Raw genomic sequence first — 17275 nt, 5'->3', positions numbered from 1 at the left:
TGTGCAGTATGATGGAGTAAGACTTTTAAATTAAAGCTGTAAATAAGCCACTTTGGCTGTTTGCATTAAAGTTGTGCACTTTGCAAGTATGCTGTGTCTAGTTATTAAATCATGCAATTTGACATAAAATAGCTCACCAAGCAGCCATTGGACATAAAATAAATGTCTGAACACTGAAGTGAGAGACCAGAATTGTTAAGAGATCCAGACAAGGCTAACACAACAGTATTTTGGAAAACTTCTGATACTAAGTTGGACAATTTATTTTTGAACCTTTATTTAAACTAGGCAAGTCAGTTAAGAACAAATTCTTACTTGCAATGACTGCCTTCCCCAGCCAAACGTGGACCAATTGTGCACCTCTCTATGGGACTCCCAATCACGCCGGATGTGATATAGCCTGGATTTGAACCAGGGACTGTAGTGAAGTCTCTTGCACTGAGATGCAGTGCCTTAGGGCTCCCGAGAGGCGCAGCGGTCTAACAAAATAACCACGTTGATGCTTCAACCAAACAACAAATCAAGCTTGGACATTTTGGGCAAAGCTCGTAGGCCATTTATTGAAAAAGATTCACACATGGAAATGTGTCATCAGTCATTAAATGACATCTTCCAATCTACTACCAGCAAATAGAAAAGAATGGCACATTTCTATCTCAATAGATCTGATTTGTGAGTTTCCTGATGGTACTTGGTAATACAGAGTTCATTGTACTAAGAGGAAAATACACAATTATTCAATCAAAGGAAATACATTTTTCCAGCTGCAAGCCAAAAGAAGACATCTTAACTGGTCTTTCATTTGCTTTCTGGCACATAAAAAAACATCCTTTCACAGAAAATGTAATCTCATAATATTAAGGCAGTGTATTGATCACAGAAATAACAATAAACATTTGAGGAAAATGTTTGATATCACCAACACTAAATTCTAAATTATGACAGCTTGGTCACTACAACTTTGTCCAACATTAGAATAGCATTAGTTTATCGTTTTTATGACATAAGGTAAAAGCATCTCGGAAAAGCTGAATTCACTTTTTCGGCTTGACACATTTCTCCTTCTCAAACTGGGCTATCTGGCTGAAGAGATCTAGGAGATTAGTTGGCAGCTCTTTTTTCTGACTTCCTCCTGCGGATGATCCCTTACCATTCCGAGTGGCGTCAGTGGAAGACCTGTAATCTCCTCCATCAGACCTTCGAGTGCCCCTCTCCTGCTCTTTCTTATCGCCTCGCTCTGTGCTACCATACTTCCCACTATCTGATCGCCTGTAAGTGGATATGTGGGACTGTGATGGGAGGTCGTTGGTGTACTGGTCAGATTTGCGTGAATGCTCTGAGCCGGCAGATGAGGAGGACATTCTTCTGTGTTTGACTTTCTCCAATGAGCTGGGAACGTCTTGTGGGCCACTTTGATCCTCCTGGCCCTGGCTCTTCCTCTGGCCCCTGGAGCCTTCCCTCTCCTTCACGTCTCCATCACTGGTCTTGTCACCACGGACACCTTTTCCCTTGCTGCCCTCAGCTCGCTGAGGAGAGGCGTCAAAAGGGTCATCTTCAAACCTGCTGTTGTCCGGAGCGTCAGACACTGATGATAAAGAGCGGTACGAGTGGCTCCTGCCCTTGCTGGGGGGCTGACTGCCTTCTTCAGTACTCTCTGGCCCCTCAAACGGCCTAACCACGCTAGATTTCTGATCCAGGAAGGAGGCGGAGGTGTTGGGCGGGGCAGGGTACCACTCCTCCTCGTCATCAGCCACACTCCTGTTGTCCCTGGATGAAACCTGCTGGTGTTTCTTCCCTCGAGATGACCGTCTGTGTTTGCGCTTCTTTTTCTTTGACTTCCTGCGACCCGAGGAGGATCGGTCAGAAGAAGAGGAGGAAGACGATGATGAAGAGGAGGATCTCCTTTGTTTCCTTTTCATTCTAGAGGGAGTTATAGCAGACAAACTATGTAGCTACATATGAAATAGGTTATATTTGTGATGAACTTAAATCATGAAAGATAATATTTCGCCAAATTAAATTACGTGTACGTATTTGGTTTTTACAAGACAACCGATGAGCTGACAGTTTACCAGGTTACCTTTCTGACGGATTGGTATGGATGTACCTTTTTTCTTCTTTTAAGATCTTACGCAATTTTTCTGCACTTGTCTCCACATTCTTAGCTTTTTCCGCTTCCTTTGCAGCTGCCTCTTCTCTCAGTTTGAGCGATTTCTTTAAAGCAGTCATTTTCACAGTAAAATTTTACCCGTTTTCAAGAGATGAAAAATTATAAAGGGAGGAAACCAGCAATGTGAAAAACATTCCATTAATTAATTTGAATGGATAAGGACAATGGGGAAAATGGCATATACACAGACATGTTTACCATAGCATGATCCAGAAATCACAAGCAGAGAACAAATGTTAATTTTTCCAGGTGGACAAAAAGGGTTTACATTTACCGCATTGAGACCAGGTCCAGCGTACCAACCATTTCCATTCCAGTTGTAAGGTTGTTTGTTCCCCCAATAGACAAGCGACAATCAAGGCAGTCGGGTAGAGTCAAAGGGCAGGATCCCAGATCAGACAAGCACACAACAAAACACTTAATCAGTATTACAAGGTTCCCTGTGTGTTACTCCAAGCACGCTAACGACAGAGAACTTCTCACTGGCCCTTTCCCCCCAAAATGTTCATAGTTCACAATGTTCAATGATCAGTCATATGAGGAATAGTTGGCATTGCCATGGAATGTTCCAGCTCACCTGGATAAGCAGCTCTATTTTTTTTAATGCTTCCTTGGCGTCTTGGAAGGAGTCGTCTAAGGCCAGGGCTTTTCTATAGAGACCTTCAGCTGTGACTAGCTTTTCTTCCTCCTCCAGTCTAACAGAATGAAAAAACAGTTTTTTTCAGTGGAAGGTTTGTCACTTGTAAATCACTTCAGTGCACACAAGATAATAAAGGAAGTGGATAAACATTCCTACTTACTGGCCACCTCGCTCGACCAGGGTCTGACATAGGTATTTCTTTGCATTTCTGTGGGTTGGGCAGCTTTCCAATGCCAGCTCAAAGTCAGTTATTGCCTTCAGCAAACTCCCTTTGTTAGCATACCTGGGAAATCAAATGGCAAGTTTATATTAGCTGTAGGACCACAACTACATTTTATACGACAATTAAACAACATCACGTTTCAAAAACCTGTGGTCAACAGAAATAACTATCAGAGTGTAGGCTAGGAGTGCTGACTATTAGATTGTTAATGATCGACCACATTATCAATAAAATAAGATGGCTACTCACAGTGCACCACGTGCCACAAGGGCTTCCACATTGTTAGTGTCGATCTCTAAGGCCTTGTTATATTCATTCATTGCTTCGACATGGCGGCCAGATTTGAAGTGGTCCACACCAACCCTTACACTGTAGCGCAGACATATTGACAAAGAAAGAAAGATCAGGACCAGTTCATTCATTCTGTAAACAGTCGGCTAGCAGAGATTTAGTGACATGCTGCTGCAAATGTCAAAATGCCCCAAAAAATGTCAATGTCAGGCATACCATTTAAGAGCCCAGGATGCAGACTGCTTCTTTCGGATAGTTGTGGCAAAGTCCTCCTCAAGGAAATGTTTGCTGTAAAGGAGAGTCCCAAAATACAGTCAAGTGCTGATAAAAGGGAGCTACAGATATCAATTTATGGAAAGCGTGTCTTCTGAAGAATAGCAAAACAACAAGTTTGTCTTCTCACCTCTGTAGCCCTCTCATGAGTGAGGGAGGCTGTGTGTCACTGACCCCAATCTTCCCCAGGAGATATTCCACATTAGATGGATTGGAGTACCCAAGAGAACCCTCTAAAACCCTCTCATAGGTTTCAGTGTTGTCGTTTGCAACCCTCACACTGCGACTTTGTAAAACAATGAAAAGAATACAATGAGCAAAGATGTAGCCTAAGTTCTAGCATAACTATTTTTCTGCCAATTAGAATACATCTGTCTTACCTGTATTGAAGTGGCATATCATCTCTACTAAAAACTCCAAGCTTTAGGTTCATCAGATTTGGGCCGAGGGAGGAGGGCTGAAGTGAAATGGTTATCTTCTCATGGTATCGGTCAATGTCCTTCACTCCAGCTAGAGAACAGCACATGGTACATAGTTCAGTTTGTTGACTTATGTTCACAATGCAGTTGTGATAAGTTGTTTACATGTACAACACAAAGTTAGCTAGTGTGCACTGTGCATTCACCTCTTATCAAATCATTAAGCTGATAGTATGATAGCGGATCATCATGATTGCCATTGGAAGGTACATCTCTAAGGGGACACAGGGCCTGAGGAGAGAAATAAAGCAGAGAAAGAGGCTACCACTTACTCTTATTTCTTCAACAGGGCACACCGACACCAGGCCGAAGCCACAAACCCTACCGTGAGCTCCAGATCCTCTATGTCTCGCTCTAGTCCACCTCCCATGCAGATCAAAGTTACAAAGAAGCCAAAGTCCCTGATGGAGTTGATCCTGCCTATCACAATGTCCCCTCGCTCAATGTCCCTGTACAAGAGATTTCTCCGTTCCTCAAACGACACCTCCATGAACTGCTCCAGAGGGGGCATGATGGCGTAGGGCTCTAGGAAAAGGATACAGTCGTTAGTCCACACTCAAGACAACATGTTGGTTTACCTCTAAATTTCACAGTAACCGTTACCTTCTCCTTCCTCCTCTAACACATCCTCCAGAAGTGCACTAGACTTCCATGATGGCGCAAACAGGATGTCAGCTTTTCTAGCAATGAACTGCTCCACTAAGGCATTGTCCTCCCCTCCATATTTCCTGTAGATGATAGTATTAACATTATCAGTACACCTGTCTGGAAATTTGCAGTTGACAGTGTTGGAGCTCAATTAGCCTACATTTGGATTCAAATAAATGTGCATTCAATATTGTCTGTGTTGTCCATTTAAATTACCTTTGATAGCTGGCTTTGGACAAGTCAGGTTCAATAGCCTTGAAATCTGGATTTTCACTTTGTTCACATTTGAGATGGGTAAACAGGCTTTGTCCATGGTGAGACAAAGTCTGCCTCAGTAAATCTCTATCCATTTTCAGTTATTGGCATCAGAATTCAGCCTGGTTAGCTAGTATGCACATCATCCTGTAACAGAAGAATAATATGTTAGCATAATAGCTAACTAGTAGCTAACAAATATATTTTAATGCAGCGCGGCCAACCAGCCCAACTCACGTCACGAGAGCAACATAGCTAGCTGGCTAGCCAGCTGTAAATATATGGCTCTGGCGCTAGCTAGCTAACGTTAGTTGTTGCTGCTGCCCTGTACTGCGGACAAAAAGCAACTTACCGAGCAGTTGCAGATGTGTACAAAACATTTACGCGAATTATTGACATAGCTAGCAGCTAGCTATCTGACAGAAGAATCTGTGGGAGCGTTCTAACTCTCGAGCGTCCGGAACTTCAATCTTATGTGTTACACTTATTTGGTCCCAAGAGGAACAAAACCCTACTAGGAACCTTTTTGAGTTAATAGAGTTGCCATAGACATATTTTGTAAACACAATGTTGTTGATAGTTCTGGATTTCTCCTGTCCTTCCAGTCAAACAAAACATTCAGGAGACAATTGCATCGTCTTGCTGAGAGCCTCTTTAATACATAGCAAAATGTTCTATAAATAGTTTTGGTTGGGTTTTCCTGTATGTAACACAACAGGTATCGAATAATTTCTACAGTGGTTAGCCTAAACTGAGGGTATAGAGCCCCACAGTGGAAGTGTCAGAATACCCATAAAACCCACTTGTAAAATCAGGGAAATGGTTCCAATCGTTTTTTAGAATTTAGAAATGCTTAGAAAAAAGGGCTTACCCTGGCGTGACATTTTATTAACCATGTAAATCTCCCTCGGACAAGGTGACTCATCAATATATTGGGCTCTATTCGAAAATACTAATCAGCACCAAAATTGACATCATGGAAAATTACACATCCCTGCACGCCATCTCTAGCTGACACCTTTGCTAACAGTTATTGTGTCAATTTAAAACTTGCACAAGACAGTTCACAGAATTTTCAATGTAAAGAAATTTAGCCAATTTATAAATTACTATATTTAGCTAACATTAGATAGTTAATCCAGAGATTCTTACCTTTGCCTCGATTCGGCAGTCTCGTCCAGATCATCGTGACATTTGTTGTTCTTTATGATAGCCACATTAGCAGCTAATTAGCTTTTCATTATTATTATTATTATTATATTTTTTTTTTTGGGGGGGGGGGGGGGGGGGTAAATACAGGCGAATATATTGATAAAAGTAAACTTGTCCTAGAGAAATTTACAGAGTTAATAAAATGTCACGCCAGGGTAAGCCTACACGAAACACAGACCTTATTTTAAGTGTTTCTAAAATAGGGAAATAGGGAAAAATGAATGGTAGAAAAATGATTGGAACCATTTCCCTGTTTGACCGATAGGTTTTAAGGGTATTATGACTCATACTGTGGTACTCTGTACTGTATGCTATGAATGTTTGTTTAATGGAGTTTATTATTGATGGCCATAATTAGGCCTACATTATACTGTGCCTTCGGAAACTATTCAGACCCCTTGACTTTTTGCACATTTTGCCTTATTATAAAATGTATTACATGTACTTTTTCCTCATCAATCTACACACAATACTCCATAATGACAAAGCAAAAACAGGTTTTAATTTTTTTTGCTAATTTATAAAATAAAAATAAACTGATATTACATTTACATAAGTATTCAGACCCTTCACCAACTACAACAACATATTTCGGAACCATTGCAAAGTCATTGGTAACCATGGCAACATCATCTGCAACCACAGAAACATCAATTGCCATCACGGAAACATCATCACCAGCTACAGAAATCCCATTAGTAACTATGGCGACATTGTCTCCAATCGTGGTAACAAGATCACCAACCACAGAAACATCTTTACCAACTACTGAAACATCATCAGTAATCATTGCAACTTAATCGGCAACCATGGCTACATCATATGCAACCGTGGCAACAGCATCACCAACCACAGCAATATCATCACCCACCATGGCAACATCATCACCAACTATGGAAACACCATCGTAACCATGGCAACATCATCGGTAACCATGCCAACATCAACAACCACAGAAACGTCATTGCCCATCACGGCAACATCCTCACCAACTACGGAAACATCATCGGTAACTATGGTAACATTGTCAACTACCGCAGCAACACTCCACCACGTTATCATCATCACCAACTATGCTAACAACATCAGTAACAATGGCAAAGTCATCATTATTTATGGCAACATCATCAGCAACCACGGAAACATCATCGGTAACAATGGAAACACCATCTCCAAATCACTTGTCATCATCAACCACAGCAACATTAATCCAAACCATAGCATCATCATCGCCAACCCAAATCCCCAACAACAAAAAAACTCCAGCCTCAACAACCACTGCTCCAACATATCCAGTTCTAATACACACTGCTCCGTATCAAGGTAGGTAATCATATTATATAAACTGAACATGCAACAATTTAAAAGATTTTACTGAACTACAGTTCATTTAAGGAAATCAGTCGATTGAAGTAAATTCATTATAAAGCCTTTATCTATGGATTTCACGACTGGCAATACAAATATGCATATGTTGGTCACAGATACCTTTAAAAAAGGGTAGGGGCGTGGATCAGATCCTTGCGACATGGGGCTGTGCATTATCGGGCTGAAACATGAGGTGATGGCAGCCGATGAATGGCACGACAATGGGCCTCAGGATCACATCACGATATCTCTCTGCATTGAAATTGCCATCAATAAAATGCAATTGTGTTTGTTGTCTGTAGCTTATGCCTGCCCATATAATAACTCCACCTCCACCATGGGGCACTCTGTTCACAATGTTGACATCAGCAAATCGCTCGCAAACACAACGCCATACACGTTGCCTGCCATCGGCCTGGTACAGTTGAAACTGAATCTGTGAAGAGCACACTTCTCCAATGTGCCAGTGGCCATCAAAGGTGACCATTTGCCCAAAGAAGTTGCTAGCTATGCCAAACTGCAGTCGAGTCAAGACACTGGTGAGGACGACGAGCACGCAGATGAGCTTCCCTGGGGCTGTTTCTGACAGTTTTTGCAGAAAGTCTTTGGTTATGCAAACCCACAGTTTCATCAGCTGTCTGAGTGGCTGGTCTCAGACGATCCTGCAGGTGAGAAGTCAGATGTGGAGGTCATGTACTGGCGTGGTTACACGTGGTCTGGGGTTGTGTGTACATAATGTTGCCATCTCTTATGACCAAAAATAACTTCTGGACATCAGAAAAGCGATTTTCTCACCGCGGACTGGAAGAAACTTTTTCCTTTAACGAGTCCAACGAGAAGGATATCCTGCTTTCACTGGAACAGGCCCAGATCCACGCCTTTTGCGTCAAGAAAAGACGCAGGAAAAGAGGACTCAGATCGGACATCCTTGTGAGAATCCAGAGGCGAACGAGTAAACTCCCACTGCTTTCCATTCTTCTCGCTAATGTGCAATCATTGGAAAATAAAATTGATGACCTACAATTAAGATTATCCTAACAACGGGACATTAAAAACTGTAACATCTTATGTTTCACCGAGGCGTGACTGAACGAAGATACGGACAATATAGAGCTAGTGGGATTTTCCATGCACCGGCAGAACAGAGACGCTACCTCTGGTAAGACGAGGGGTGGGGGTGTGTGTCTTTTTGTCAATAACAGCTGGTGCGCGATGTCTAATATTAAACAAGTCTCGAGGTATTGCTTGCCTGAGGTAGAGTACCTTATGATAAGCTGTAGACCACATTATCTACCAAGAGAGTTCTCATCTGTATTATTCGTATCCGTCTATTTACCACCACAAAACAAAGCTGGCACTAAGACTGCTCTCAACCAACACTATAAGGCCATGAGCAAAGAAGAAAATGCTCACCCAGAAGCAGCGCTCCTAGTGGCCCGGGGACATTAATGCAGGCAAACTTAAATTTTACCAAATTCTTACCAGCATGTCACATGTGCAGCCAAGGGGATCCTAGATCACCCTTACTCCACACACAGAGATGAATACAAAGCTCTCCCCTGCCCTCCATTTGGCAAATCTGACCATAATTATTTCCTTCTGATTCCTGCTTACAAGCAAAAACTAAAGCAGGAAGTATCCGTGACTCGCTCAATACGGAAGTGGTCAGATGATGCAGATGCTACACTACAAGACTGTTTTGCTAGCACAGACTGGAATATGTTCCGGGATTCATCCAATGGCATAAAGGAATACACTACCTCAGTCATCGGCTTCATCAATAAGTGCATCGATAACGTTGTCCCTATAGTGACTGTACGTACATATCCCAACCAGAAGCCATGGATTACAGGCAACATCCGCATCGGGCTAGAGCTGCCGCTTTCAAGGAGTGGGAGACTAATCTGGACGCTTATAAGAAATCCAGCTATGCCCTCAGACAAACCATCAAACAAGCAAAGCGTCAGTACAGGATTAAGATTGAATCCTACTACACTGGCTCTGACGCTCGTCGGATGTGGCAGGGCTTGAAAACTATTACAGACTACAAAGGGAAACCCAGACGCGAGCTGCCCAATGTACATGGGGAGCTAACATTAATGATATGCATGTCAATTATTAAACATTTTGTATTGTAGATATGTAGTGATGTAAAAATATTATATGATGTACTGTTTTATCTTTTGTTTTATGTGTGATGTAAGTGCCTTAATGTGTTTGGATCCCAGGAAGAGCATGCAGCAGCTAATGGGGATCCCTAATAAATACAAATAGAAATCATCATGCTGTTTAATCAGCTTCTTGATATGCCAAATGTGTCAGAAGGATGGGTTATCTTGGCAAAGGAGAAATGCTCACTAACAGGGATGTAAACACGTTTGTGCACAGAATTTGAGAGAAATAAGCTTTTTGTGTGTATGGAAAATTTCTGGAACCTTTTACTTCAGCTCATGACACATGGGGCCAAAACTTTACATGTTGAGTTAATATTTTTGGTCAGTGAATAACATACTTGGATGCTTTGGGAATCAAGCCCTCAAATACCTAGCATTTTCCCTGATCTGTTTGTGCCATCATACCACTCCTTACAAGCCAAACATGACAAGAAGTGGCATGATGGCACCAACAGACTGGTAACAGGCTTCCAAATACCCCCTACTTGTATCAAAACTTGTGTAAATGTTAGGATTTTGTTCCTCATGGTCTTACTCTCTTCCACAGGCTTCACAAATGTTGCATATGCAACATTCAATATGTCCTCCACTGTTAAACTAGACAATGAAACAGTCATCCAACTTAATAAAGAGGTAAGTTTTGATCGGAATAATTGCTTCCTGTCCATAATGATATGAATAAATACAGGGATAAATAGATTTAAGTTTGTGTCATTTTCCTGTGATTTCAGTTCTTCCATGTTCGACTGAATGGAAAACAGATCACAGTGAAATAGAGTGCCTTCGGAAAGTTTTCAGATGCCTTGACTTTTTCCACATTTTGTTACGTTACAACCTTATTCTAAAATGGATTATCTAAAAACAATTCCTCAGCAATCTACACACGATACCCCATAATGACAAAGTGAAAACAGGTTTTTAGATTTTTTGCAAAGGTATTAAAAATAAAAACAAATACTTTCTTTAGATAAGTATTCAGACTCTTTGTTATGAGACACGAAATTGAGCTCAGCTGGGAAGGGTACCAAAACATTTCTGCAGCATTGAAGGTCCCCAAGAACACCGTGTTTAATGGAAGAAGTTTGGAACCACCAAGACTCCACCAAGCTGGCCACCTGGCCAAACTGAGCAATTGGGGAAGAAGGGCTGTATTCGCTGCCAAAGGTGCTTCATCAAAGTACTGAGTAAAGGGTCTGAAAACCTATGTAAATGTAATATTTTATTAGCAAACATTTCTTAACCAGTTTTTGCTTTGTCATCTTTGGGTATTGTGTGTAGATAGTTTTTTCCTCAATTTAATCAATTTTAGAATAAGGCTGTAACAAAATGGGGAAAAATCAAGGTCTGAATACTTTCTGAAGGAACTGTACATAAAGGTAGTAACACCATGAAGATATCTTTTGGACAGTAAAATATCTAGGCTTACTACCAACAGTGTAGATGGCATTTAAGGTATAATTATGATAATCCTATAATTGGTGAGTAGCTGCCCTTGAATCAATTAAATATTGCTAATTTGAGTTTCATTCATGTTATCAAAAATATTTTATTAAGTCACATTTTGTAGATTAACATGATGTCTACAATGCATAATTACATCTACATTTTGTCATAATCAAAATTAGCAATGTATTGTTATTCTATTTTCAAATGATTACCAAATACTGTTTGTTGATGACTTAATAGGCACTATCTTGGTCTTAATTCATTTTGACAAAATATTTCTACATAGAATATAGAATATTAAGTAAAACAACTTCCAGATTAAAAGGAAATGTGCTAGACCCTTTTACATTGACACATTCAGTTGAATGTCCTTCATATTAACTGCATATCAGAAATAATATTCCGCCCTTATCTTGCAATCTCATTCGGTACGTACTGTACCCATTGCTGAGAATCTCATTAGTAATGGAGAAAATTACAATTTGCAGAACAAATAAAACACCTAGACTGGTAAACCATGCATTATTGATTACCTCATATATCAAACATTACCAAGCTTTGATTCCTCCCACATTGTTTTTTGTTGGATTGATCATTGGCTCAAAGCTGAACTGTCAGCATAAATGTTTCCAAATCCTAAAGATTCTTGCAGTGCTCTTGTCAGCATGCCCTTCAACGCACCAGGACTGGCCATACCTCGGGGAAGGTAGAGCTCCAAAGTACAAGTAGAGGCATGTGGTAAACGGACACTGAACATTCCCTGGTCTTGGTCCCTGGTCTTGAATCTGATGCAGAGATTCCTTAGGAATCCCAAAGGAGGGATCTGATCCGCCCCTGTGATGAAGGCCAGTAGATTCCCAAAGGACAAGGCAGTCTGGTGTTCTGAGAAGCGAAGCAAGAACAGATAACATTTTATCGAAAAGATGAGAATATATTCAACTTAAACTTTAATGTACATACTTGTATTGCTATGGTCAGGAATGAGTGGAAAACGTTTATGGTGATCTAGATCTATGTATGAACCTTGACCGAAAATGAATTAATTCTAGAAATATTCAATACAAAGCAACAGAAAATACCCAGCCTACCGTTGATCATGATCAGAAGTCTCTCCCAGGAGTGACTGTGGTCTCCTCAGCTTGTCTCAGGCCTATGGTTGATTCCAGAGGACTCCACGACACCTCAAACAGACTTCTGAACTGTTGCAGGGTGAGAGGGTGTTCTGTCCTGGTCATGACAGGCATGAAGGCTGCAGAGTGGGCCTTGATGATATCCCACAGGCCACCACAGCTGTTCAGACCCTCTGTGAACTGGGAGATCATGCTTGCCACCCTGCAAAAAAAAAGCAAACAGTGATATTAACCAAACGTATAGTTGCATTCCATATGATCGTAAGAGCAGAGGAAAAGCAAGATGACCAAATGTTGAATAGGTGTTCAAAAAATATACAGATGTAGGATCTTAATTTGACCTATACTGGTACAGCAGAATGATCCTGCATCAACAGGATTTTAACGTTTAGTCCATAATGTTGCTTGATGGGTGGTTGGGCCATCTGTAACGAGTGCGCTGCGAGTTGGGAAGCAAGTTCAGGGAGTGCATTATTTAATAAAAAAACAAGAAAACACGAAAAACGCAGACAGGAAACTGAAACAATAACACCTGGTGAAGGAACCAAAGGGAGTGACACAGTATATAGGGAAGGTAGTCAGGGAAGTGATGGAGTCCAGGTGAGTGATGACGCGCAGGTACGCGTAATGATGGTGACAGGTGTGCGCCATAACAAGCAGCCTGGTGACCTAGAGGCCGCACACGTGACTGTACCCCCTCCCCAACGCGGGGCTCCAGCCAGAGGACGCCGACCAAAATGATGATCCCGGGGATCAGGAGCGGACCGGTCACCTCTGCTGAGGCACGGAAAACCTGTCAGTCCGGCTGAGACGCGAGAGCATGGTGACCTAAAGCCCTGGAGAGGGCAGTGCAGGATAATTCTCAGCAACAAAATAGTGATCAAATTAAGATCCTTCATCTGTATGACCAATAAAAAATAATATCCTACCTGTGATAAATGCAGTGCCTTAAAACCCAGGTATAGATGTAGGGCATGTCTTTGATTTCGGCACTGTAGATATCAGGAATTCCACAACCTGCAATCCATTCACACAGGTTTGGAGTCAAATTCTGGATGCTAGTGCAATTCTTGACCTATACAAAAGAATCAATCACAAACCCAGAATCAAATCAAATGTTATTTGTCACATGCGCCGAATACAACAGGTGTAGTAGACCTTATAGTGAAATGCTTACTTACAAGCCCTTAACCAACAATGCAGTTTTATACCCCCCAAAAAGTGCGAGACAAGAATAACAAATAATTAAAGAGCAGCAGTAAATAACAATAGCGGGACTAAATACAGGGGGTACCGATACAGAGTCGTTGTGGGGTGTCGAGGTAATTGAGGTAATATGTACATGTAGGAAGAGTGCAAATAGTCTGGGTAGCCATTTGATTAGCTGTTCAGGAGTCTTGGGGGTAGAATATGTTTAGAAGCCTCTTGGACCTAGACTTGGCGCTCCAGTACCGCTAGGAACAGGGATTGAGTGCACCAAAAGAAAGAAAAGGTTGGTAGTGATTTGATTATGTCTTGTGTTGTACCTGTTGCAGTTTCATCTGTACATCCACATCAGAGATGTCCATCCAGTTAAAGTCTTCCAGGGGAGGGCTTTGGCCACACATGAGCTGGTAGAGGGACTGGTGTAGGCAGCATGGTCCAGGACCATCATGCAGCAGAGACCAGGCCACCATGACTCCTGCAGCGTAGTACCTCCTCTCCTCCAGGGCAGCCTGGTCGTAGGAAAACAACAGATGCCCCGGGCGACCCTCCAGGATACCGCTCTCCTGCAACTCTAACATGATGAGTCTAGAAAAAAGGAATCGATTGCATTAGGGCATGTCAAAGTGAAAAACAAAATAATTTCCTGTTCTGAAGGGGGCAAGCAAATATATTGTATAGTGTAAATGAAAAGGGAGAGCAGTTAGAACTCACCTGAAAAACTCTCTCAAAGGGCCGTCATAGTCATCAACATCCTCTCCTAGGAAGTGGAAGAGAGGAGTTGTCTTGATGGAGAATGACTTCTTCCTCATCACCTTGAGTGCACTTCTGAAGATGTCTCTCCGCCTCACATACATGTGTGTTTGGATTTCAGGCATTGAGTTTTGTTCTCTGTATGTTTGGAGGATGGAGACCAGGTCCGAAATGACCTAAAACATAAAAACTATCTCGTAAAGATACAGAATTCTACATGTTTTACCAAATGTTATACCAAGCTTACCTCCTCATCAGTGGTGACAGGCAGGGGAGACTCTACACTTCTCTCCTCCTCCTCCTCCTCCTCATCCTCATTGTCATCCACCAAGAAATCATGACTAAATTAAAAACATTTGAGGGCATTAGAGCTTTGGTTAAGTGAACAGTAAAGTGTTTTGTTATGAGTCCGCTTGAGATCATATATACACAATGCCATGTTGAGTCATGAAAATAAATTGAACTGACATTGATAAAGATCTAGTTCGAATGTAATTTACATACCTGTTAATTACTGGTGCGTTGTTTGTTGGCCACTCACATTCTATCTATGGAATAACAACAACAAAGACTTCATAAATGTTCAATGATTGCACAGCAAATACATTTAATAAAATATAAATCACATTCATTATTTTAACTATTATCCATTTACCTCAAAGCTCATGAAATCATAGTGACTGAGAATATAAAGGGGGCCATGTCCTGCTATCCGCAACACCTGTTCCCCACTCCAGGAGAACTGTGGTGGGGTGTCTGGAACAAACAGCACACGAGAGCCCTGCAGACACTGAAAAATATGGTTTACATATTAAATCAGAATGCAGGTAGGGACACAGAGACAAAAGTACTTAATGTACAGATGCACCACTGCGTAGTTACAGCACCACTACTGATCGTGGGATGCATCAGAGTTAGTATGCCAAGTGTTTCATCCTCCACTGTAATCACCTGAAGGTATGTGAAGGTGAATCTTTGTTCGCGTCCACTGAAGAAGCGGCTCCTGAACAGTGAGGCAAGGCGGCTCTCCATTTCATGATGGAGCCAGGAGTTGTCTATGGTTATCCTAGCGATGAGGCCCATGGCAGCGAGCTCGTCCCTCTCCTGGCCTCTGGGGACACTGTGCCTGTCCTCCTGAGCCAGGTAGTGGCCTTGTGGCAGGCAGATCACATCTTTAACCACCAAACAACTCTTCCCTGGTGTGATTCTCCTCCATTTCAGTTTGCTTGGTCGGATCGGTTCTGGTGAGACTGGAACAACTGGTTCTGGTGAGACTGGGATAACTGGTTCTGGTGTCTGAATAAAAGGAATGAAATGTATCATATTCTAGATTTATAATTTTTAAATTGAGTGTGTTATTCACAAATCATCCAAGATATAAACATTGAAAATAATTGTATATAAAATTTAACATTCCTTGGATTTATTTGCAGGCATCTAAATTAAAGGTCATAAACGAAACAATGATTGGGGTCCTTACCCTGATCATGACAGAGGGGTCATCTGGAGTGATCTCCACCACATCACTTTCAGTCAAGCCTGAGGGCGGAAACATCTCCATTTCGATCTCAATACTCTCAAAGGTATTATTTGTAATCCTTGGTATAGATTCTTTCTCAATCTTTACAGGTGTAACAGTATCCCTCTGCTGTTTAGGTGGTCCTATATCATCTTCCTCCAACGGGAGTGGTACTAGGGGGTGTTCAGGTTGTTGTCTCTATAGGAGAGAGAAAGATGCAGAGTAAGTATAATCTGAAATGTAACTGAACCTAAACATGGTCAGACTCTAAATCATAGAGGATCATAGGTTGATTTGACCTGTTCAACTGCCTCAATGGCTACCTACCGTTGTCTCCTGTTGGTATTGCGGAATTACTGCTATTGGCACAGCAAACGTGCCTATAACAGAAAACAGGTCCATCTCTATGTCCTCTGTCAAAATCATGACTGTAGCAGATCCTCTCTCCTTCTGAGTTGCTTGTCCAAAACGTTCACCTACTTTATGCCTCTCCAGCTCTTTGTGGTTGTTCCTGGGAAGGGTGGATGTTTGCACGAAAAGTGACAAAAGACAAGCATTGCACAACCCATCACCTTCTAAATTGAATCCATTCTCATTGATCTTGTGAGTGGAATTTCTTAAACCTTTCAAATGACCTTTGTGCTCTGGCCTGATTGATCAATGTTTACATTTCATCCTATTATATAGCTTGTTCAGCTTCAGACATGTCTGAAAGCAAGGAAATGGGTTAATTTTGACTCAACATGTCCAGTTCAAAATTTGCCTAAATCTATTAACATATATATATATATATAATATTCAATCTACAAAAATCTAATTTAGAGCACCCGTAGGCCTATAAATGCCTACCTATCTAGAATTATGTGTATATATTCTATTAAATTCTGTGAGAGGACTCTCCTGAATAATCAGCATGACTATTAATCAGACAATAATTACTCAAATTGAGTAAGGATTTATGATGATCACTCAAGGCAGTCCACACCCCCAAGACAGCCAAAAGGCCCCATTATTGTGCACAATTCAGATATACAACAATATGGAGACCACAAGGTTAGTGTTCCAATAGATTCCTGTGTATGCCTTGCGAAAGACGCTAGGCATATCGTAATATTGACAAAATCCTGATCAACAGAAGTCGATAGGTATAGTTTATCCGAGTGCACGTCTTCTCCTCTCTTCTCGCTGCTTGTGCGCTTTGCGTTGGCTCTATAAATAGAACCGAATCAAACACATGCCCCTTCATGAAATCCAAATATCTCCGTAGCCTATTCGTCTTTTGTTCCACGCACTTCTGGCACACCGGTGCGGTTACCGGACCATGCTGACTTCCAATTATGTTGTCATGAATTGTGGTCTGAAACTGGCTGCTATGTGCCCATTCAATATGGCGCAGATCAATCAAACACGCACTGCAAAATAAACACTTCACTTAGGCCTACTATTGCGTTGAAATCAAAATCAGTTTACATACAATAAATTCATAACTGG

General features: G+C 41.5%; 2 protein-coding genes across 5 annotated transcripts; both read right to left on the bottom strand.

Moving 5' to 3' along the window:
• Nucleotides 1-531: 531 nt before the first annotated feature.
• On the bottom strand, nt 532-5618 carry ttc14 (tetratricopeptide repeat domain 14). Of its 4 annotated transcripts, none has more exons than XM_021599146.2 (13): nt 5332-5618; nt 4941-5126; nt 4680-4804; nt 4402-4601; nt 4223-4307; nt 3978-4107; nt 3728-3883; nt 3541-3612; nt 3283-3402; nt 2971-3093; nt 2748-2865; nt 2081-2214; nt 532-1920 (listed from the first exon to the last, which is right to left on the bottom strand). In XM_021599146.2, the coding sequence occupies exons 2-13, from the start codon at nt 5072-5074 to the stop codon at nt 1035-1037; spliced, it is 2283 nt and encodes a 760-aa protein (XP_021454821.2). In that variant the 5' UTR covers nt 5075-5126; nt 5332-5618; the 3' UTR covers nt 532-1034. The 4 variants fall into 4 exon arrangements, 3 of the variants coding, with proteins under 3 accessions (XP_021454821.2, XP_036824701.1, XP_021454822.2); XM_036968806.1 differs by having other exon boundaries at nt 5217-5440; XM_021599147.2 differs by having other exon boundaries at nt 1035-1920; nt 2108-2214.
• A 5451-nt stretch (nt 5619-11069) lies between these two features.
• Nucleotides 11070-16396, bottom strand: LOC110521541. The gene is made up of 11 exons (XM_021599145.2): nt 16112-16396; nt 15746-15982; nt 15217-15561; nt 14921-15055; nt 14770-14813; nt 14513-14606; nt 14227-14441; nt 13836-14100; nt 13239-13384; nt 12268-12511; nt 11070-12061 (listed from the first exon to the last, which is right to left on the bottom strand). The coding sequence occupies exons 1-10, from the start codon at nt 16208-16210 to the stop codon at nt 12280-12282; spliced, it is 1812 nt and encodes a 603-aa protein (XP_021454820.2). The 5' UTR covers nt 16211-16396; the 3' UTR covers nt 11070-12061; nt 12268-12279.
• Between the last annotated feature and the right edge of the window lie 879 nt (nt 16397-17275).

This window comes from Oncorhynchus mykiss, chromosome 30 (genome assembly GCF_013265735.2).
Source record: "Oncorhynchus mykiss isolate Arlee chromosome 30, USDA_OmykA_1.1, whole genome shotgun sequence".
Lineage (NCBI taxonomy): Eukaryota > Metazoa > Chordata > Actinopteri > Salmoniformes > Salmonidae > Oncorhynchus > Oncorhynchus mykiss.
The sequence above is the reverse complement of the archived record's forward strand: the minus strand, read 5'-3'. Positions and strand labels throughout refer to the sequence as shown.

Coding starts and splice junctions, on each gene's coding strand:
- ttc14 (XM_021599146.2), bottom strand. CDS start 5,074: ATGGATAGAGATTTACTGAGGCAGACTTTGTCTCACCATGGACAAAGC. Junction 4,602..4,679: donor GTTAGAGGAGGAAGGAGAAG/GTAACGGTTACT, acceptor TCCTTTTCCTAG/AGCCCTACGCCATCATGCCC. Junction 2,215..2,747: donor AAATAGAGCTGCTTATCCAG/GTGAGCTGGAAC, acceptor ACTGCTTTAAAG/AAATCGCTCAAACTGAGAGA.
- LOC110521541 (XM_021599145.2), bottom strand. CDS start 16,210: ATGATTTTGACAGAGGACATAGAGATGGACCTGTTTTCTGTTATAGGC. Junction 14,607..14,769: donor AACGCACCAGTAATTAACAG/GTATGTAAATTA, acceptor TTTTTAATTTAG/TCATGATTTCTTGGTGGATG. Junction 12,512..13,238: donor AGGCACTGCATTTATCACAG/GTAGGATATTAT, acceptor TTTTTTTTGCAG/GGTGGCAAGCATGATCTCCC.